The sequence below is a fragment of the Peromyscus eremicus genome, chromosome 14 (assembly GCF_949786415.1).
Source record: "Peromyscus eremicus chromosome 14, PerEre_H2_v1, whole genome shotgun sequence".
In the NCBI taxonomy this organism is placed as follows: Eukaryota; Metazoa; Chordata; class Mammalia; order Rodentia; family Cricetidae; genus Peromyscus; species Peromyscus eremicus.
In genome coordinates, this window is record NC_081430.1 from 11,393,905 (window position 1) to 11,416,533 (window position 22,629).

A 22,629-nucleotide genomic window follows, 5' to 3' on the forward strand; every position below is an offset into this window, starting at 1 on the left:
CAGGCAGTCTGCAGAACTACCTGCATGTGTTTTAAATACATCATACTCCGATTGTTTCACCGGTGTTCCAGTGAGGACTAGAGAAAGACTGCAGGAGTGAGCAGCACCTGGTCAGACTTGTCGCAGCTCAGGGCTTAGAAAGAAGGGCAACATGAGAGTGACTCTGAGTTATGTTTTGCAGAGTCTCTGGGTGGAGAGAACATCACTCTACTTGGTGCAGAGTTTACCTGGCATCTCCCGCTGGTTCGAAGTGGAAAAGCGTGAAGTGGTAAGGAGTGGAGCCTCTCCCCCACGTCATCCACACCCCAGCTGCTCTCCTCGGGCTGAGCCCACTACTGATTGCTTATGCTCTTTCATTCCCTGGGGTCCCTCACAATACTGACTGCTATTACCTAAGGCATTGAAAGTGAATGTTGATATTGTCCTGGTTCGTCCAACCAGAAAAATTCTTTAAAGCAATTATGGTTGCAGCATGTAAACACAACAAAAAGCTGTTGGGGTTCTGGAGTGACAACCAGAATGCCAAGTCTCTTAATGGTGCCAGATCTGTGATCTTCGTTGCCTACTATGTGGCAGTCCAAAGCCAAGAAGGCAGCCTATTATGTAGCCATCATGTTGGAGTTATGCAATAGGTATTCTATTCCCTGTTTTCAAATTTTTACCAAGAAGTTAGAAGCCTTTGATGAAGATCACCATCATCATCAAGATGTTGAAAGAGTGTAGACTCAAACAGATTTTTAATGATTCCAAACCAGCTCTACTGTTCTTTTAAGCCTTGGGTTTCCTGTTGGCAAAATGAACCTAATACGAAGCCCCTTCATATAAAGCCTATGTGAAGTCTGTCCACACATGGAGCCTGTGCTGTTTTGGTCTGCAGTGGGAGGGATTGTGTGAGGAGCTGAGCAGACCTGGCTGGAGCCTCAGTTAGAGATCAGTGGATGCGGTATAGAATCTGGTGGCCACAGCTCTTGAGGATTCTCGGGTTGCCAGACATCTCCCCAGCTTCCATCCCCAGGAAAGAGAAACAGGAGAGAGCAGCCGAAGGCAACAGGGCTGGGACTGCACACTGGTGTCTGTCCCTACTGCCTTTCAGCGTGACAGCCATAGGACCCCTGTACTGGACTGGCCTAGCATCCTGTTTGAAATAAAATACACCAATTGTAAATCTTATCATGCAAACAATACCTCAGTTAAGTAGCAGCCTACTTTGTCAATAAACAAATAAGGGTAGTTCCCACCCAAAATATCTTTCCAAAATGGCTTCTCCTACAAAAGTCTCTCAGCAGTGAAGACCAACTGATTGTGTTCAAAAGCTAAGGGTTGGATGAGTTTTTCATTTCTCAGTGTCAAAATATTAATACAGCACCCTAAACAAATGAAGCCCAATTCAGGAAGTCACATCAGCCAGTTGTGTCTGCATGCAGTCTGAGTCAGGGGTCCCCCAAAGCTGCTTGCCGGTGTGGCGTATTTTAGTGACTTTCAGGGAAGAGGGGAGGCTGCCAAACACTGTGCTGGCCAAGTCGTCTTATTATGCTTCCTACAGAGCGGCAGAAGCCCAACCCACAGCAGGGGTCGTAGTCCTCTACGCTTCACTAATGATTCAAGGAGCCTTTGCAGATCCATGCAGCCCAGAATGTTAAATCTTGTGAAGATTCACCGATGGTCCTTGCCCAGGAAACAGCACACACACACACACACACACACACACACACACACACACACACCCCTCATGAAAAGTAGCATGCTGCTAATGATAGAGAACTACTAAACACAGCCTTTCAGACATCAGCTGCCTACCTTCTTAGACTATGTAATCTTATGTTCTAAGAGAACAAGTCACACTGGGCTACTTTGTTCCCTGAGTACAGCCCACTCTCAGCAGCCTCCATGTGGTTCTCCCGTTCCGCCTACCTGGAATGCTCCGTGATCCATTCGCTCACTGGCTTGCCTCTTGCTGTCCGACACGGGGCTTCAAGAACACAGTAGATACTCAATAAACACAGGAAATGAACTGAAATTTCTTGTCTGCAATGCCAGAACCTGAAAGACAAAAGAGATTCAAAGTTTGGCTTCAAATTCATTTGATCCTAGAGTTCACGGTAAAGAAAGACCACTGGTATGTATGTTTGCCCAGCTGCCTGTCAGACACCATCCACACTAGGAACACTAGCCACAGGGATGAAGGCTGCCAGCTTAGTTCTACCTTGAGTTCTCTACTCCTTACAAGGTGTGTGGTGTCTTTAGCAGTAAGGTCTAATCAGCTAGTTCTGGGGGCCACCGAGAGGAATGGTGAGCGCCTGGATTGTTTTGAAGGCCTCCAGCGCCTCTTTGGCTGACAGTTCATAAGGAAGTATCTCAAACCTGGCACTATCATCTTGTTTAGTGACACTCGGCTCACAGCAGCAGCAGCAGCACTATCCAAACATCCGGGATAGTGTCCTTCTAAATCTTCCTTAACTTCTGTTTTAAATTGGCTTAAAAAGTAGTAAGCGCCCATATGGCTTTTCTGTACACTCAGTTCTGGTTACCTTCCTCCTCCCCTCTTGTCTCCTCTATCTACCCACACCCATCCTTTCTTACACTTTTCACCCTCACAGTTCCCCCTTTATATCACCTGTGTGTGGCTATCTCCACCCCCTTAAGGCATTTTCCACCCCAGTAGCCCTTGCTTACTTCTGCAGGTACTCCAGATTAATTATACAAATGTGAAGGTTTGAAGCTAGGCTCCATAAATGAGGAAGAAGTGGAAGTGTTTCTCTCTCTGAGCCTCAGTACACGTTTTCCCCCTGGTTTCATCCATTTGCCTGCAGACTTCCTAATGGCACTTTTCTCTATGGGTGAATAAAACACAGTGTGTACACGTACCCCATTTTCACTCTTCATTCATCAATTGATGGCCATCAAGGCTGATTCCATTTCTTAGCTATCGTGAGCAGCGCAGCATTGAGCATGGTTGAGTCGCTATCTCAGAAGTAGCATGAGGTATCTCTGGAATCCATTGGGTATTTGGTCAAGAGTGGGTCATTCTAGCTTTTTTGAGAAACCTCCACACTGATTTCCACAGGGGCCCCAGCAGTTTGCTCTACCAACAGTGAGTAAGGCCTCCTCTTTCCTCACCAGTATTTGTCATCATTTGATTTCTTAACGACAGCCATTTTGACTCTGGTGAGATGGAATCTCAACGTAGATTGGATGCCCCTCCACATACCCAGGGCAGTATACCTGCCCCACCCCCAAAAAAACAACAAAACAAAAACTCCTGAGGAGATTTTAGGTCCTAGGGCTGAACTTATTCCTGTTTAGCTACATTGTCATGTTGCCAATCTGCCTTCTAAACATTTATAACTATATCCACACATAAGCACTTCTTCCAGCCTTAATCAGAGAAGCCTATCCACAATAAATAGTGGTGAATGCGGAGACCCATGGCTGCTCACAGTGCTGACTGTAACAGTTGGACCTGATCCCTAAACAGGACATTCATACCACCCTACTCTGGGGTGCGTAGCAGAAGAATGTTAGCTAGGAAGAAGGGCTGTGGAACGCTGTCTGCTGGAGCTGGCACAGCCCGTGGACTTCGAAGCTCACAACAGCTTCCTGTGATGAACCTGCACAGGGCGGGTTCTATCAATAGTCTATCAACAGATCAGGGAGGGCTTTGTGGAGTCCAAACCCATGGTTACACAGATGATCCTGGTTAAACTCAGTGGGTCCCAAAACAGTAATAAAACTCATAGGCAGGATGGAATCATAGGGGTGTGAGGGAGATTAGAAAGGGTTGTATTTGTACTTACCAAATTATACTTTATATGTGGATAAAACTGTCAAAGAACAAAGGTAATAAAAGCTATACATATGTATCACCCTACCCAGAAGCCCAGGAGTCTCTACCAGCCCTGCTAACAGCACCATCTAGTGCTTCATTACTGCCCTGCACGTCAGGGGAGCCTGCATGTAAGAAGCCTCCTGCTTCGTAGTTCCAATCCATGGGAGCCAGTGACCGCTGGAAACTCAGTTACGTCACACAAAAATAGAGAAAATGTGTAGCAATTCTAACTTTTCATCTTCGGCAGCCAGAAAAAGGACGGATTTTGTTTCATCTGCACTTCTAACCACTCCTCACACCAGATCATTTTGTAACAAGTGTGACATCATACAGTTTCATCCAGCACCGTCTCATTATGTGTATTTCTAAACGACCGTATCATGTTATATATAAGTGATAAGACTATGTGTTGACTATGAAAGGTCCAGTGTTCCCGTATGCCTCACCAAGAGTCTGTTTGATTTCTTTTTCATTCTTTGTTGACTCTGGATGTCCATTGCCATTGTGTGCAGTGTCTCCTAAATCCTTTTTAGTCTAGATGCTCCCCTGGCATCATTTTTTTAAAAATAATTTTTGTTGAAGAATCACATTGGTTTGCCTTGAAATGTTTCCTTAAGTCTTGATCCAAGTGGGGTCATTTATCATGTTTCTCTGTGGCCTGCCTTTCTTGTAAATTGATAGTTAAGCCTAGAGGCTCAGTGAGGTTTTGTTTGTTTGTGCAAGACTACTTCATAGGTATTTTGTGCCTCTCTCTGACTCCCTTCCCTCCCTCCTTCTCTTCTCTTCTGATGTTAGCAAGGATAAACGATCAGCAGTTATTGTTCATCGTTGCCCAGACCCTTTGGTCTTTTAGGGATTAAGATATGGTATTAGCTCAGTAGGTAAAGGTGCATGCTGCAAAGTCTGAAAACTGCGGTCGACCCCCAGGAACCACGTGGTGGTCAGCAAGAGCCAACTGCTCCGGTTTGTTTTCCAGCCTCCATGTGCACACTCATGTGCACACTCATGTGCGTACATGTGCGCACACACACGATAAATAAGTGTATTTTATCTTTTGATATTTCATCATCTATCTTTATTCATTGCAATATTCCTATAAAATAATAATATCCATCATCAAATAGTTTATTGCTATGAGATCTAGGAAAGGAAATAAAATGTTCCATTCAAAATGAGTTCAGTCCTTAATGCCCTGTGAGAGTAACAAGAAGGCTACTTGGATTTCACTTGATTTGAGTTTTACTATTATTACTAGGTCATAGATTTAAGTGTATTTGTTCTGTGTTAATACATAGCAGCTATTGTTATTAAATTATTCCTCTTAATTTTATTGTTTATTTTCAATTGCTTTATGATTGCACTTTGACTCCTGTTCAGATTCCCTTCTGAGTCATTTCTTACTTATCCACAGAGATGTTAGTTACCTTTGACTCATTGTCCCTTCCCAATGTCAAGCTTTCTTAGTAATTCAAGGTGCTCCAGCTGCTGAGGCAAAGAGAGATTTCTGAGACCGAAGCATCGTCCACCACACCTTTGTATCTCACAGCAATGTTACAATTTAGAATAACAGATGAAATCTATAAGTGGGGTTCCCAGGGCTCCCCAGTTTGAAGTGTACATTAGGAGACACTGCACATCATACCCCAGAGGGTTTAGCTCTAAACTTCTCAGGGACATTCTCTTAGAGTCTGGCCTTGTCTACTTAAGAAGTCTTCTACTAACTTCCTACTACAAGCCTCCATAGGCTCTTCCTCCTATTTACGTGAAGGTTTGGTCAGCTAGGAGAAATGACCTGGCCACCTGTCTCCTTTCCAGTTCCCCAAAGGACCTTCCTTGGGAAGGAGAGTGGATGGGCCACAGGCCAGCTGCCTACCCTCTTCCTCCCAGACACCTTTGCTTTCTGATCTGACAAGGAAAATATGGCAGCTTGTGTATCACTCACTTGTATTTACTGAGAGCTGTGAGATTTGCTATAGTATATTTATTTACACATTCTGGTTCTTTTGTGACTAGTCCACTCCTTCCCTGTGTCCAGTTTTCTCCAGCATTATGAATTATTTGTACTTTGTCGAAAATACATACTGGAAATATTCTCTGAAGTTCTTGTATTTTACATGTTTATTATATCTTATGTGATATTCACAAAATTATTAGTAGTATTAGAGTTTGTAAACGTAAAGATGGATTTTTGTATTTTATTATAGTAAAAGCAACTCATAAAATTTCTCGTAACCATTTTTAAGTGCGTAGTAACAGGGCTGGTTGTTTGCAGCTGTTGAATGATTGATCTCCTCAAGTTCTTGCCCTTGTGAACTGAAAGTCTGTGTTCTTTCAACAGCAGCTCCACCCCATGCACAGCTCCTAAGCAGCAGTTCTCAACCTGTGGGTCCTGACCCCTTTGGGGTTCAAATGACCCTTTCACAGGGGTCACCTAAGAGCACTGGAAAACACAGAATCATATTTGCATTACGATTCATAACAATAGCAAAATTACAGTTACAGTGCAGCAACGAAAATGATTGTATGGTCGGGGTCAGCACAGCATGCGGAACCGTGTCTAAGGGCCTCAGCATCAGGAAGGGCAAAAGCCACAGCCCCGTTCTGTCCTGTGTTCCGGAGTGCTTGACTTTTTAACTTGCAGTGATTTAGACTCAGACTCTGCTTTGTGCTTTGGCATTTGAACACAGGAAACAAAAGTTTAATATCGCAGAAGCCAGCACTGCTAGTGACATTGCAGGGGCCCTTAAGCACACCTCCAAATGACAGTCCCACTTCCCTGTCTTGACTCTAGAGGTATCCTGATATTTATAGTATGTATTTCCTTGCTTGCTTTTCACTGATTTATACTTTCCAAGCCAGTCACTTAGTCTCGCATAACTGTGTGTAGTCTGCCAAGACTTGTTCCATTCTCCTAGTGTTACTTGTGACATTTTTCCAATTAAGTATGACAAGAATGCTTCCCATGAATGCTTCCCATTACTATAATTATCCCACTGTATAAACAGACCACAATATATTACAAATTCTCTTGTTGATAAACAGTAATTTGGGGCAACAGTTATAAACATTTTTATACACGGTTCCAGCTTCACATTGTACATACATGTCCAGCTCCATCTTTTTTTCAGGTGTATGCCTATGAATAGAATTTCTAGACTGTGAGAAAAATAAGAGTAAAAATACTATTCTATGTAATTTACATGGGTGATGGTCCTTCAACCGTTTTCCAGTCAATGCAGCAGCCTGAACTTCCTGCAGCAGGAAAGGAACTTTGGTGTCCACAGTTACACTCCCACTTGCTATTGCCACGTTTATTTTTACCATTCTATGGGGTGTTTTATAATACGTCACTATGGTATTATTCTTCATTTATTTCCTGGCCATTTTGTAGACATTTACTGGCCATTTTGAATTTATTCCTCTGTGAAATTGATGTTTCAATCTTTTGCCCGGTTTTTCTTGGGTTTGTTTACCTTTTTCTTACTGGTTTTGAAGTCTTGTACATTCCGTGAATGGGTTCTTTGCTGACTATGCATATTAAAATCACTGGTCATGTATTGTGACTTACACTCCCTTCCCTTTATATTACCTTTGATAAATGTTTATTCTTAACTTCCATACACTTGAGTTATTCTAAGACTTTTCAGTGTTGCTTTAAGATAGTCTAAGTGGCCTTTTATCTCATTTGTGTCTCTAACTGAAAGAAGAAGAGCATAAGTGTGCCCAAATTGCCTCATTACTAAGAGTCTGGCAGACCTTCTCTTCAGAGAGAATGTAGTAACATTAACAGCACAATGCCTTCTATTGGAAAAACACTTTGGTCACAGTCACAATTAGGTCCCTTGTCCCAACCCAGTAAGTCATTATGATTCTATTTGGCTCTGCGCCAAGAAATGGATCCTGGCATGTATGTGATTATCTTGTTTTCTGTAACTCCCAACTGTGTGCCATCCTGTGCCACCATATGGTGCTATTATAAATGCATATGGGGGTCTGTATGGGCATATGTGCCCTCTCTGCAATGGGGCTGAAAGCTCTTTGACACCGGAAGATCTGCTAATGTATCTATATTTCCTATGCTGCTCTGTATCCAATAACCACGTAAAGGGGTGAAGCATTCAATTCGGGGTCCATCCAAAAGAACATAAAAAACACGGGATGCTTATTGCCACGCTATTAGAAAATGGACAGTTGCTGGTTACCCAAACCATACTTCCACCAATGGATATAGTCACCTGCTGTTCTCACTCCTTCCTGATGAATGGGTACCTTGACTTCCACGTCCTTTTCTGTGCTATGGGATGGCTCCCGGAAGAGATGTTGATGGGAGCTACTAAGAACCACAGATGAGTCAAAAGCCGGATAACCTTTGTGTGTCACACACACACACACACACACACACACACACACACACACACACACATCTTTAGTTTTGAATGTCATAAAAGTCAGTAGATATTTACACTCATTTGCTTTTCAGGTAGAAATGAGTCCCCTGGAAAATGCCATTGAAGTGTTAGAAAACAAGAATCAGCAGCTGAAGGCTCTGATCAGCCAGTGTCAGACGAGGCAGATGCAGAACATCAACCCCTTGACCATGTGCCTCAATGGAGTCATAGATGCCGCAGTAAATGGTGGCGTTTCCAGGTACCAAGAGGTGAGGACTGAGGATTGCTGGAGAAGAACTGGTCAGTGGCGATGCCTTGGGGCTTTGTGAATCTTTTTGTGCAAAAAAAAAAAAAAAAAAAAAAAAAAAAGTCTTTTTGTTGGGCCCATTATCAGTGACAGATGGCTGCAATCAGCACAGATGTTTGTAAAACAGAACAAACATATAGCCAGCCATTTGTGGGGTCCATGTATTCCATCTTCATGATGAGGTACTTTAAGTGTGTGTACTTGTGTTGGGATAAAAAAATGTAGTGAGAAGGTCAGAACTGTTTAACAAATATCTACCTAAAATAATTTGCCTAGTCAAGGAGGTTCATGGGTGTAGTCTTGTGGTGGTTTGTTTGTTAATGATGGTTTAGGTAGACTTTTCACCTGGTTTTTTGTTTGTTTGTTTGTTTTTGTTTTGTTTTTTTGTTTTTGGAGACAGGGTTTCTCTGTGTAGCTTTATGTCTTTCCTGGGACTTACTCTGTAGCCTGGAAGACCATCTTGGCCACATTGAACCTTAAGACAATTTATTTTAGTTTATAATTTATTATTATAGTTTATTGACTTGGGTCTGGTTTTTGGTTTTTTTTGTTGTTGTTTGTTTGTTTGCTGTGTTTTTTGTTTTTTTGTTTTTTGGTTGTTTTTTGTTTTTTGCCAGAGATGCTTAGTGTACAAGCTCTGGCTTTCTGAATGTTGCCTGTGACCAGCTGCCCACAGATAGGAGTCTCTCCATCTGTCCCCAAACATGTTTCATAATCACGCTATTTCTCTACATATGCCAAGCCTTAGAAAAGTAAGAAGTGTGTCTTTCACTTCTACAGTGACTCTCCCAGCCTGTTCTGACTGTCCCTTTTCTTCCTAGGCATTCTTTGTCAAGGACTACATTTTAAGTCATCCTGAAGATGGGGAGAAGATAGCACGGTTAAGAGAGCTGATGCTTGAGCAGGTAGGGCAACAGAAGCAATCATTCTCTCTGGCTCTCTGCCTTGTGACAAAATACCCACCTACAGCATTTGCATGAACAGCCTAACCGAGGCGGCAGCAAGTGGACAGAGCCACCTGTGGTGTATCCCAAACGGCTAATGTCAACTCTTTCCTCCCACTTGGATGCAAGAACAAACTTAACAAGTCATCCCCTATAAGTAACATCTCATGTGGCCTCCTTTATGTCCCTCCCTAAGACTTACTGGAGACGTTGCTAACTTGTCCCTCAAAATTTCATGCTCAAATAAATTCAGGCTGCCTTAAGATCATGGATAAATACATGAGTGGATGAGACTGTCACGTAAGCGCCATAGTACCGAGTAGGCAATCAGTAGAACTTGCTCTGCAGCAGTATTGTGTTTTGCAGATAAAGCCCAGAAGTTGTACTATGAGGACAAACCAGGGTGCTCATCATTTTCTATTTCAAAGAACAGTGTACTTTTATTTATTTGGTGCCTTTGAGGACTGAGAACTAGAGCAAGTGTTCTGTCACTTGCTGTGCCCTGTTGGATAGCTACCTGACAAGGGTTTGCAAACCTCTGAGATGGGAGACGCAGTTGGAAGTCTGGGCTAAACAGGAAATAATTTTGTTCCCATGAAAAGTAGAGTATGTATGACAATGAGACAAAAGCATCTCTTCCTACTTGGGAATATGAAATTAATAAATACAGCACGTTTTTAGACCAGAAGACAATAGGATTGTGGTGGGGTTTAGTCCATTTGTGCCCTCTGGATATTATCCACCAAATAATAACATGGGGGAGAGACAGGGCCATGGATGAGGGCAAGTACCTAGTTCAGGGAAAAGAGACTTTAACCTACAAGAAAAATAGAGAAGTAGATAAGTTCCCAGTGTGGTTATGGGAGGGATACAGTTGCAGGATTGTATAAAGACCTTAACGTGGTTGATTTTTTTTTTTAAATCTCTGTGTTTTACCTGAGCATCCCCTCTCATAAGCAGCCTCCTTCAGATTCTGTCTTCTGTGTTCAGCCTGAATGAGTTCTTTCCCCAGAATTAAAACAGCAGCTCGGAGTTAAGAAGCTTTTCAAGAAAACAAAGTTAGACTTTACTGTGTCATGCTTGGCATTGTTCATGAGATCCTATGGAAAGGGCTATGGCCAGGAAATGTGAGGTCTCTGATATAGAACGACTGAAATAAAAGTCTTATCATGTAACCTTGGGTGACACATCATTTCTGTTGGACCATCAGTTAGGAGTTAAGACTGGCGAGGCCCTCATCCTTCCTGAACCTCTGTCTGGTTGACATGGGGATATGTTCAACAGACACATCCAGCTGCCTGGTCCTGTAGCAGTCACCTCAGTTGTGGAGAGCCACTTGGCCCATGGTCACTGTCTTCTCAATGACCCATTTCTAAGACTGAAGGGAAACTATAAAGCCTGGTCATTTGGCTCCAACACAGGACAATCTTGAAAGCCTAATAAAGTTCCAGAGAGGCCCTGGGCTTGACAGAGTTGGCCAGCCTGCTACATAGCACATCTTTCTCTGTAGATTCCTACTTTGCTTGAGCCACAGGCAGGAAACCCAGACTCCCCACAATGAGCTTCCTAATCTCCATGCTGGAGTCTGTTCCCTGAGGACCCAAGTGTCATCTGAGCAAAAGAAAGGTGACCCAACAGCTTTTTTAAATGAAGAAGGCTAGCAGCTGCTATAGTTAGTCACAACTCTTGGGTTCCTCCCATCTCCTCATCCCACAGGCCAGTTTCTCCCTCTGTGCATCAGATATACTCCAGTGTGTCTTTCATGTTCATTTCAGGGTGCTTTTCTCTTTGGAAAGGTGCTGGCAGGGGTGGGCATCCAGAGTAGAAGCTGCCACAGCCCTGTCTCATAGAGAAGGTGCTGGGCGCTCTAGCCTCTGAAGGTCAGACCCGTCTGACCATGAGTTTCCACGGAGACTCTTCACAGATGCACAGCTGTGAGCAGCTGTGGTCTTACACAGCTTGCTTGCCTCACAGACTAGAGTTTACTGGAATGCAGAAGAAAGCTGCTGTTCAAACCCAAGAAGTCACATGCTTAGTTGAACAAAAGAAAGTTGCATGTGTATCTTCATTTCCTTTTGGGTCCTGGTGGCAAACTTTTCTTTAAGGCAGGATCCCTGGCTATATTATAGTAAGTAAACAAGAATAATATTTATAAAGAAAAACCAAAGTCATAGCAACTGCTACAGAGTTCCTGATCATTCTTTTTCTTTCTCCCCTAAAAATTTTTGAGACTCTCTTGAGGTTGAGAGGCTAATGTAGGAGAGAGGGTAGCATCCTGAAGAAAAGATTTGCTTGACCTTCCAAACAGGAAACAGCTTCGACCCTATTCCCTGCCCATCCCAGGAAGGGGACCAGGAGGCCAGGGACCCATAGCCACTAGAGAAGATGATCATTGAAGACAGGAGATACACAGGGAGGAGCTTGGGGAAAGTGAAGTAGGAAAGCCAAGTTTGGGGAGTCAGACAGACCCAAGTTCAAATCCCCATTTGTTACTTACTACATATGTGACTTTTTGGATCCTGTTTCCTCACCTGTGGAGCGACTATTTATTGTTCCCACTGGTCAGATGTAGAAGGTCTACAGTAATGTGTGGTTCACAGCAAGCACCCATGAGAACTAGTCACTGATGTGGGCTTTTCCTTGTGTTGTTATCAAGGCACAGATTCTGGAGTTTGGTCTGGCCGTGCATGAGAAGTTTGTACCTCAAGATATGAGACCCCTGCACAAAAAACTGGTGGACCAGTTCTTTGTGATGAAATCAAGCTTTGGGATACAGGTGTGTGCTGAAGGGCCTTGGTGGGGCCATCTAACCACGGCTGCTGCTTCCTGTGATTTGATGGATAAAAAGTCCAATAGTGACATCTTTTGGTTCTTCTACCACATTGCAGCATTTTCCACTGGAGCTTTTAATATTACAGTCACATTCCTGATGGTTGCCATATTTACCCTTTATGAAAACAAAACAAAAAAGTCAATGTCAATAATACTGGCATTTATAATTGGTCCCTATGCAAAGATGCTGAGGATGTATATTGAGGAGATTGCAGTACCTCATACATCAGTTGCTCTAATAAAATCTGTTCTTCATCTCCTCTTCAGGAGTTCCCTGCCTGTATTCAGGCCAGTCCTGTTCATTTTCCTAATGGAAGCCCTCGTGTGTGTAGAAACTCAGCCCCTGCCTCGATGAGTCCAGATGGTACCAGGGTAATTCCTAGACGCAGGTAAGTCATATTCTGAATTACCTTACAATTTGCCAGCCCCACAAGATGATCTGGAATGGTTCTCTCATTCTTTATGGTACAATTTGTCAAATTCACTATTTCTTAATGAAATAATTAAGCCACGAGGCAGCTGCAGACATCTGCCACTAGTAAAATAGCAACAGCCTGAGAAATAAATAAACTCAAACGTTCGATTATAGTGAGGCAAACAGGAGACAACAAAACAGGCTGTGTCTTTTTTCCCTTCGGTGTTATGTCATGCCAGCATGTGATAAAACACAGTTCCAGGACTGAGTTAACGACTGTTTTTTCCCCCCGCCACAGCCCATTAAGTTACCCAGCTGCCAACCGGTATTCCTCGTCTTCGCTGTCCTCCCAAGCCTCTGCTGAAGTAAGCAATATTACAGGGCAATCAGAAAGCTCTGACGAAGTCTTTAACATGCAGGTACTTCATTAGCTTTTTGTCTGCTCGCGTTTATTCCTTTTCTGTCTGCATCATGAGAGTGTCTGTCCATTCTGCGGGGCTCATGAACAGACCTTCAAGCAAGAACTTGACCTAAGGACCAACCTTTTAAAAAAAACCTCCATGTTGCTTTTGTTGGCCTTTGGAATCCACAGAGATGTTCCTCTCCAAACCGCCCATCACTTTAAGAAAATATAAGCAAGCCACAGAAAAGCCCGGGCAAGCTGCCCAAGGTTAGCTTTTCAGATTGACCTTGGTGGCTCTTCGCTTCCTGGGTCCTAGGTTCTTGGAGCATGTTGACGCACACTAGCTGCCTCATAGTGTTCCAAAGTGGTTCTTTACGAGTTCCCCTGTGGCTTGAGGCCCCATTATAAAATTTGCATACTTGTATAAGAAAGTTTTCAGTAATAAAAAATAGAAGAAAATGCATAGTTTTTTAAAGGTATTTCGGAGCCCCTGGGAGTCTTAAAGCATTTTGTTTTAGGAGAGTAAAATAAAGCTGAATTTCCTATCGCTGCCTTTGGAAATGGCCACAATACGATTCCCATTGTATGCTTTGAGCACACGATTTTAAAGATAAGTAGAAGGCAGATTGTGTGCCTTTTGGAAACACTCACACGGGCCAGCTAGAGGGCTTAGTGTGTAAAGCATTTGCTGCCAAGCATGATGACCACAGAGTGGAAGGAGAGAACTGTTGTCCTCTGACCTCCACACGTACACCATGGCACATGCACACTCACACAGGAGAGGAGCACACGTGCAACACACACACACACACACACACACACACACACACCATGGCACATGCACACTCACACAGGAGAGGACCACACGTGCACCACACACACACACAGGCACACACACACACATACACACACCATGGCACATGCACACTCACAGGAGAGGAGCACACGTGCAACACACACACACATACACACACCATGGCACATGCACACTCACACAGGAGAGGATCACACGTGCAATACACACACACACACACCATGGCACATGCACACTCACACAGGAGAGGAGCACACATGTACCACACACACACACACACACACCATAGCACATGCACACTCACACAGAAGAGGATCACACGTGTAACACACACACACACACACACCATAGCACATGCACACTCACACAGCAGAGGAGCGCACATGCACCACACACACACATACACACACACACACACACACACACACACACACACCATGGCACATGCACTCTCACACAGAAGAGGATCACACGTGTAACACACACACACACACACACACACACACACACACACCATAGCACATGCACACTCACACAGCAGAGGAGCGCACATGCACCACACACACACACACACACACACACACACACACACCATGGCATGTTCACACTCACACAGCAGAGGAACATATGTATACCACATACATGTCATGGCACATGTACACTCTGATGGGAGAGGTGCCAACAGGTACCACACACATGCCATGGCATGTGCACACTCACATAGGAGGCCAGCAAACATGCACAATCCATCAGTCAATAAATGTAAAATTAGAAACACTCCCCTATTTCTGTGTCCAAGACTAGAAATGCTTGTCTTTATACTGCGGGCAGAGAGGGCTGCTGACAGGCGCAGAGTTGGGGAATAGAGCTGAGACTAATACACATGTGTTCCTTCCTCCAGCGGCAGTGGAAATCTCAGGTGCCTGGTTAATCCAGGCGAGCTTCCTTGTCCGTCTGAGCTAATAAGACTTCACTGTGCTTCTAAATGGCCTTTTGGGGGTTGGGTTTTGTTTTTTTGCTAATTTGGAAAGATAAATGTTGGTATTTTGTTTCAAATGTCACTATGAACCGAAGCTCCTAACCATGCATGACAGTAGCTCCCTGTGTTTCTAGCCCAGCCCATCTACCTCAAGCCTGAGTTCCACTCATTCTGCTTCGCCTAATGTGACGAGTTCTGCTCCATCGAGTGCCAGAGGTTAGTGCAGAGTGGGCAATGTGGTGACTGGTACCCAAAGAATCTTCCGGGCCTAGGAACTGTGGCCTCGGTGGTCCATATTGTTGGCAACTGCCACAAGGCTGGGTTTTCTGAGAACAGGCCCCACTGGGCTACCACACTGATGATTTCTCTGTTTCTCTTCCCAGCTTCTCCTCTGTTGTCTGACAAACACAAACATTCCAGAGAAAACTCTTGCCTGTCCCCAAGAGATAGACCATGCAGTGCCATCTACCCAACACCTGTGGAGCCTTCCCAGGTACTCCTGGGGGTGAATCAGAAGCTAGAAAATGGGAGCTTGTGGGGTTGTTTGTGAGTCTCTGCAGAAGCACACAATAGCCACCAAAAGCAACCAGTGTCAAGGCCAGCTGGGTGAAGAGTCAGTCCACCTCCGGTCTCAGCCACTGTTGGGATGCCATCTGATTCATCACTCTACATCAGTGGTTTTCAACCTTCCTGATGCTGCAAACTGTTAATACAGTTCCTCATGTTGTGGTGACCCCACAACCATAAAATTATTTCCTTGCTACTTCGTAACTGTATTTTGCTCCTGCTATGAATTGTAACATAAATATTTAATATGCAGGGTATCTGATTCAACCCCCAGTATGGTCTGGACCCACAGATTGAGAACCACTGTTCTAGACTTATATCTGGGTTGCAGCTTGAACAGCGAATGAGAGGGAATGTCTGGGTCCTCCTTCATCTCATTGCTGCTACAGCAACATCCCAAGGGGAAGCTAATGAATGAACCATCTGTGTGTGTGTTTGCATGTGTATGAAGCGGAAGTCTGGGGAGGGAGGAACCTTAAGTTAGCAGAAGACTGCCGCTTCTGCCCACAACTTCCTGTTTGCCCGTAGCTATTGAGGACAGCTCCGGCTGATTCCGTTCCCCAAGAGAGCAGGAGCAATCTGTTTGCCTTTGCCATTATTCTTCCGTGCATTACCAGGGAAGCAGCTGTGTCCTGGAGATGTCCCTGAACCCCTCATAGGAGCTAGGGAATGTGGTTCTGCCTGTCACTCAAACTTCCCTTTAAAATGATTCCTCTCAACCTGAGTGAGCACAGGGCCACAGTGCATTGAAGGGTGGGTACAAAATTGAAGATTTATGTTGTATGCCTGAGTTTTACAGTTTACTTGGGAATAATTTTAAGAGCAGAGAAAACTATTTATTTCTGCTCCAGCTAATTTCTCTGTTTTTCTACACCATCCTGGCAGAAGTCTGTAGCTGCATCTGGAAATGGATGAGAGCGAGTGGGATTTGGCTTGATTGGTTTATCTTTGCTGATTGTGTGAACTTCCTGAAAGGCCCAGGATCCCTCCTCTGCGCAGCACTGATGTCTTGCAGAAATGATTTCTGAGTGCGTTTGGCTGAACCAGCTAACCAGTTTTATTTCCCATTGTCACTGGCATTACAAGGGGATTTCACAGTTTGTTTCATCTGCTCTAAGAGAACATGTGCCAGCATGGGAAACTCTGAAGGGCGTCCTTGATTAGCCCCAAGTTATCTGCCTTGGGTAAAATTTGAAACAAAACTGCAGTGATGTACAATGCTGTAGGTGTCCACTTTTTCTATTCATGAGTTAGGTAGAGCCATGTAAAATTGATATTTCTGTAGGTTAAAAATTACAGAACATTCATCAGTTCATGTTTTTTACCTACTGTAGGATTTAAACCATGATGGAGTAGGTGTTTGAACTGATGTTTCTCTTCTAATTCCTATTCACATGTCAAACTGCCAGTCTAGTGGTGTACGCTTAAAGAACAGCATACCTAGCTGGTATTTACTGTTCATTTTCCCTATGTTTATTATGAAGCATTATATAATTATAAGTATTTAGCATTTATGTTTAATATAAAACACAACATTATGTTTCTTTCAGAAAACTTAAGTCTCTGTTCCCCCTTTCCCCTTAAATATAGTTTAATTCTTTGGTCCTAGGCTCATTACACCATATAGAAAATACTTTAAGCAAAAAGTTTCATAAGGAGATAACCATATCATTTTCTAAAAGGCATCATGTCTCACTCAGCATATGACATCATAAACATGCATCTTCTCCCTTTTCAGAGAACGCTGTTTAATCATATTGGAGATGGGGCCTTGCCACGCAGTGACCCCAATCTTTCTGCACCTGAGAAAGGTGGGTACCATCCAACCCCCGGGGGTCCTAGAATGTGTCAGGCTTTGTTGTGTCTTCATTTTCTCCAGTCTTTCATGTGCCGTGTGGCAGGTAGGGCTCCATAGCACTATAGTGATCAGGATGAGTGTGCTCTTTAGGGAATTAGTGAAAGATTTATTTATGATCCATTCTCCATCAACTGTTAAGGGCAGAATCTGAGCAGTTTGGGAACCCCTTTGTGTAATGACTTTCTGTTGTTCGGTGAGCCCAGACAAAGCCCTACTCTTCTTGAAAGCAGAGTTGCCAATTAGGCCACCAGTTCACACAATCAAAGTAGCTTCTCCTGAGATTGGTTCCACAATCCCCATCCATTGTCTCCTTTACAGAGCTCATTCGGGCAGCTCATCTCTTGTTTGTGGTGACTCAAATAGGCTCTTGTACAATTAAATACTGTGTAAGCCTTGCAATCCAGTGCATAATGGAGTGTACCCTGCCTCAAGGTCATACAGACACAAATAACCAAATGCATGCATAGTGGTAAGTAGCCAATTAGCAACACACAGAAGAAGAAGAAGGGCAGATTGAATGTCACCCCCGAAACGGTGGGTGTGGGGACTTGCAGTAAATCACCCATTTGCCTATCTCAGGGTCAGGCCTCAAAAATAGCAGTCTCCCGGGCCAATGAGTCAAACTCACTAATGAAATGTCCCAGGAAAGTGCACTTTAATTGCCCCCATTAAGAACTAGGCTCTATTACCATTTTGCTACACTGATACATTAACATTAAAACTTCCCAAAGGGAGATGAAAATTAGTGAGGACCTAGCCAAAATTATTTTTAAGTATGGAATTAACTTTAATGTTTTAAGTCGAGCATTGATCTTTACCAGGAGAAACTGGAAATGTGCTGTTATTTTTACCCACTTTACTAAAGAAAACCACAGAGCAAATACAAAAGGAATAGAGAAAAAAAAAAAATCCACGTTTAAAATAACTCTACCCCCATTAAATCAAAGCAGTAATTTGGAGGAATAAACTGTGGCAATCCTCACTGGGTCCATCAGATGGCAGTGTCTGCCCAGAAAGCAAGCCAGAACTCTGGTTTACTGTTAGAAACTTCATTGCAGAGTGTCTGTTCATAACCTTGTGTGTCCTGCCTGCTTCCTAGCAGGGATCTCCGTAGTATCCCTATGTCTTGATGCATGGAGCAGATGGATTGCAGAATAAGAACGATGGTATCAGCAGTCCAAGTTCTTTTCTCAGGAATTATTTAGTGTAATCTCTCGATTTGAGAAGAGTCCTTCCTGGACGGCACTGGGCACGGAGATGGTGTTTTGGGAAGAGTCCTTTCTGGACGGCACTGGGCAGGGAGATGGTGTTTTGGGAAGAGTCCTTTCTGGACAGCACTGGGCAGGGAGATGGTGTGGCACCCTCAGACCGGTCCTTGGTATTTGTGCCACACAGCTGAAACATGAGCGCCGTTTGCCTCCTTTAGATGCTGCCTGTCCGGAAACCTCTACAAATAGACTGATGACTCTATTTTCCATCTGTTTTTTAGTATCTAAAGACATTTGTAATTCTCAGCAGGTTGATACTCTCCGGCATAGAGATTTGTAGCGCTGTTTGACAGCTTGAGGGAAATAAAGAGACACACGGTTACCCAGTTAAATGTCAACTCCGCTAGGTAACCAATTAGAGAGGTTTAGTAATCGGGAAGTCTCCTACTTGTTTGGGGCTTAAGGTTTTGTGGGTTTTTTGAAATCCAGTTGGTATTTTCTTTTTCTTTCACTCTGGATAATTTTGACTTTCTCCTAAGATCTCAAACATTTGAAAGGCAAAGCTGGATCTTGTGTTTTTAGCTTTGTTATTCCCTTCCAGCTGTGAATCCCACCCCTAGCAGCTGGAGCCTGGACAGTGGGAAGGAAGCCAAGACCCTGTCGGACGGTGGGAGACTTATTTCTCCCCCTGTCCCTCCAAGGCCCACACAGACTGGTGGGTATTTGAAGCGTCTGAACAATCACTTTCATAAAATAAGTATAATGAGTATTTCAGCTTGTCCTGAGTTCCTCAGAGAAAGGAAGGCATCTGGTTTCTGAGGTAAAACTCTTGCTAGCAACATTTCACTTCTAGTGCTCGCCTCCATTCCCTGCACTTCCGCCACATAGTCTGACAGCGGTCCGTTCCTAATAAGCCGTTCAGGTAGGCTTTGAGCATGCTCTCTTCGCCATTACCACGCTCAAACCTTCTTGCTCGTGGGCCACTCACACTTCCTCTGAACCTCGCTTGCTCCAGTCTCTGCTAACTCAACTGCTTTCTTGAATCTTTCTTAACAATGACATCACTGTGTCAGCTGAACCAACTCACGGTGGCTTTGAGCGGCTTCTGACATCCCAAGTTGTCTGCCGCTCTGAGAGCTCTGTAGCCAGCCGTGGTAGGACTCAAAGGGCTGATGCGGGAACCTGCATCTCTTGTACATCCTCAAGCCAACCTCAGGGCTCCTGAGCCCGAAGATTAAATCCCTGACAGGAGGCTGAAGCTAGCATTTTACCAAGCCATTCCTGGGAGTCTCCCACTCACTAGCATCTGAGTGTTGAAAATGGTTGGGGAACTTCCAGCCTGGCCCTGGGTCTCAGGAGAAACGCAGAGGCCGAGCTGACTCTTAGGCGTTTCTAGTGGGAAAAGGCCAGCTTTCCGTCTGAACACGCCACTGGCTTGGTGACCTCCATGGGAGGCAGTTTTAAGAGAGACCCCCCACTTTGAACTGACTGCTTTTTCCAGTAACCAGATCTTGTCGGCATTTGCCTATGTCTGCTGGAGTTCTACAGACATAGCTGGCCTAAAAACCGAAGAGAATATGGTGCTGTGTCCTTGGCAGATTTTTCTAGACTCGGCATTTCCTGTTTCCCTTACTATATTGTAGCTGCTCATCCTTTGGATAGTTTCTGAAAGGCACATGCGAGGTTTCAACAGAACGAGGAATAACTTAGGTTTTATTAATCATCTGCATTGGTGTATCAGTCTGACTGTGGAAATGAGGACTCGTTAGCCAAATCATTTGATGTCATTGGTGATACACGTACATTCAGGCAGTCTCTAGATTAAAGGCCTGGCTGTGCCCCCCTGAATATGGGAACTTGAAAGGCATTTTTAAGGAACAATAAGATTGATAGTTCTTACTAAGGAATGAACATCATCAATGCTATCTGGTCTCCTGGGACAGTTCCAATTCGACAACAATGGTGCTGATGGACCTTTTTTAGGCATGTAGCTCTGAGAATGAGCACTAGGTGCCAGGACTGTGCTACTGTCTGAAACTGAGTCAAAAACAACAGGAAACGCTGACCTCTGCCACAGTAGCAGCGGATGTGGAGCCCACATGAGGGCTGGTTTCTCTGTACACACAGGATTTTCTTCCTGCTCAGCACTCACAACACGTGGGACCGGAGAACCAGCACTGATGTTAGGAGCTGGCATGCAGGGCTGAGGCTACCCAACCCTGCAGTGTGATAATGGACTCAGCACAGCCCGATGACCCTTCTCCTTCCAAGTAGCTTGATTGGCAGGGCTGCTCTCCCTTCTGTACTGATTGCGTTCATGGTCCGTCCCGATGTCATCGTCTGTGGTCCGTGTTGTGGGGCTGTGCACCTGTCTGTCGTTCTTCCTTGCAGCTTTTCTGTAGGTTGTTATGAGTTCCCAACCTCAGTGTGATGGCTGGAAGAGTGGCAGGTAATCACAGAGGACCACAGCTTACACTTGCCAAAGTCACTGTGTGCAATTGGGAAGGATAGCTCGCCCTCACCCTATTGACTGTCTCAAGCTGTTTTTATGCTATGCAGTTACACTCTAGAGAGCAAGAGCGGGTCCATAGGGACACATAGAGCAGCACCGCCTCCCGTGCTGGGGCCCAGATATCAGACCTGAGAACCCAGGAGAAGCAGGGGGCACTCTTCTTTGCCATGATGGTGAGACCTGAAAGTCAGGGGACCGAGGGAAGGCCTCCAGACAGGTGTTAGAAGGACAGTGGAAAGCTGCTCACCTTTGGTATTGACATGGACAAGTTTTCCATCTGCACTGGGAATGTTGGGAGGTGGGGTGAAAGAGAAGGCTTTCTGAGTATCTCTATGGGCCTGTTCTAGGCTGCCTGGGTAGCCGTAATATTCCCATTGCTGCTCAGGTCAAAGACAGCAGCCATCTCCCAAGGACTCCTGGCACTTCACACCGGAAGCATTTTATGAGATAAAGAGATTGAGTGATGAAAAGCATCTGGACTTGGGGGATATAAGAAGGATATTAGAGCCAAGTGTGGTAGCACAAACCCATAACCTAAGCACTCAGGGGGTAGAGTCAGGAGAATAAGGAGTTCAGTGTTATCCACAGATACATACAGAGTTCAAAACCAGCTTGGATTACATGAAACCTTGTCAGCAAAAAAGGAAAAGGAAAGGCCATGGAAGCAGTTTGGGGCCATACCGTTCTAGTCAGGGCATCGTGTGTGCACGTGTAGCTTTTTACTAATTGACCCGTGTCTTAGTGGCACCATCCTCTGTGAGGAATCTATTCTAGACAGGCACCATGAGCTTCTCCTCTCAATTTTCCCTCTTCCCTTGCTGAGGAGATCCTGATACACTAACTTCTGCCTAGATTTGTACTTATAGAGGGCATGTGCAGCTCTCTGGTTTTTCTTAATTAAAATGTTCTCTCTCCATCTACAGCTTCACCAGCAAGACACACAACACCAGTATCCCCATCACCTGCTGGACGGTCTCCTTTGAAGGTACAAGCCTGTTCTTAGACTGGGTCCAAAGATTGGCCCTGGTTCCTTTGTCCTTGAAATCTTACCCCAAGTGCATCTAAAGGTGCTTTCATTCCTACATTCAAAACAAGGACCTATCTCAGAAAGGGAGGAAAATGGATGAGAGAGCAGCTTGGTCTTCCCCTTGGAGAACTTCGCCCAAGAATGCAGTTCTCTTGGGTGGTTGTTACTGTTGTTTTCAATTATTTGTTTTATTTTTTATTATTATTAGAAGTAATAGTAGCAGTTTAATTCTCCAAATAGTGGCAATGAGAACTTATCAAACTATAGTCTGCAAATCCATTGAATAAAAAAAGAACTAGAGTCCCAGAGTAACTCCTAGGATATTTTGACTTAGTCTTTTGATTAGAAACACATCAAACACATATGTGTATACACTTAGGTTGAACAACACCAGTAATTGAAGTCTCCTAAGTACTCTTCTGTAGCTTTCTGGGTTTCATCATCAACCTCATCCATTTTGGCAAAGCCAAACTCAACTTGTCCTCTTAACACTTTGTACTAAAAATGTCTCACATTACAAACTCATCCTTGAACATGGAATACATGATG

General features: G+C 44.2%; 1 protein-coding gene across 1 annotated transcript in view; it reads left to right on the forward strand.

Annotated features, from left to right (window-relative positions):
* The window catches only part of Dock4 (dedicator of cytokinesis 4), a 413,592-nt gene that overhangs the window by 385,522 nt on the left and 5,441 nt on the right, over window positions 1-22,629 (forward strand). Inside the window, exons 41-51 of the mRNA XM_059279518.1 lie at window positions 182-268; window positions 8,307-8,483; window positions 9,343-9,426; window positions 12,122-12,241; window positions 12,565-12,686; window positions 13,011-13,131; window positions 15,043-15,124; window positions 15,292-15,401; window positions 17,214-17,286; window positions 19,143-19,256; window positions 21,977-22,038. Of these exons, the coding sequence (XP_059135501.1) occupies window positions 182-268; window positions 8,307-8,483; window positions 9,343-9,426; window positions 12,122-12,241; window positions 12,565-12,686; window positions 13,011-13,131; window positions 15,043-15,124; window positions 15,292-15,401; window positions 17,214-17,286; window positions 19,143-19,256; window positions 21,977-22,038 (1,152 nt within the window). The remainder of the gene's footprint in view (window positions 1-181; window positions 269-8,306; window positions 8,484-9,342; window positions 9,427-12,121; window positions 12,242-12,564; window positions 12,687-13,010; window positions 13,132-15,042; window positions 15,125-15,291; window positions 15,402-17,213; window positions 17,287-19,142; window positions 19,257-21,976; window positions 22,039-22,629) is intronic.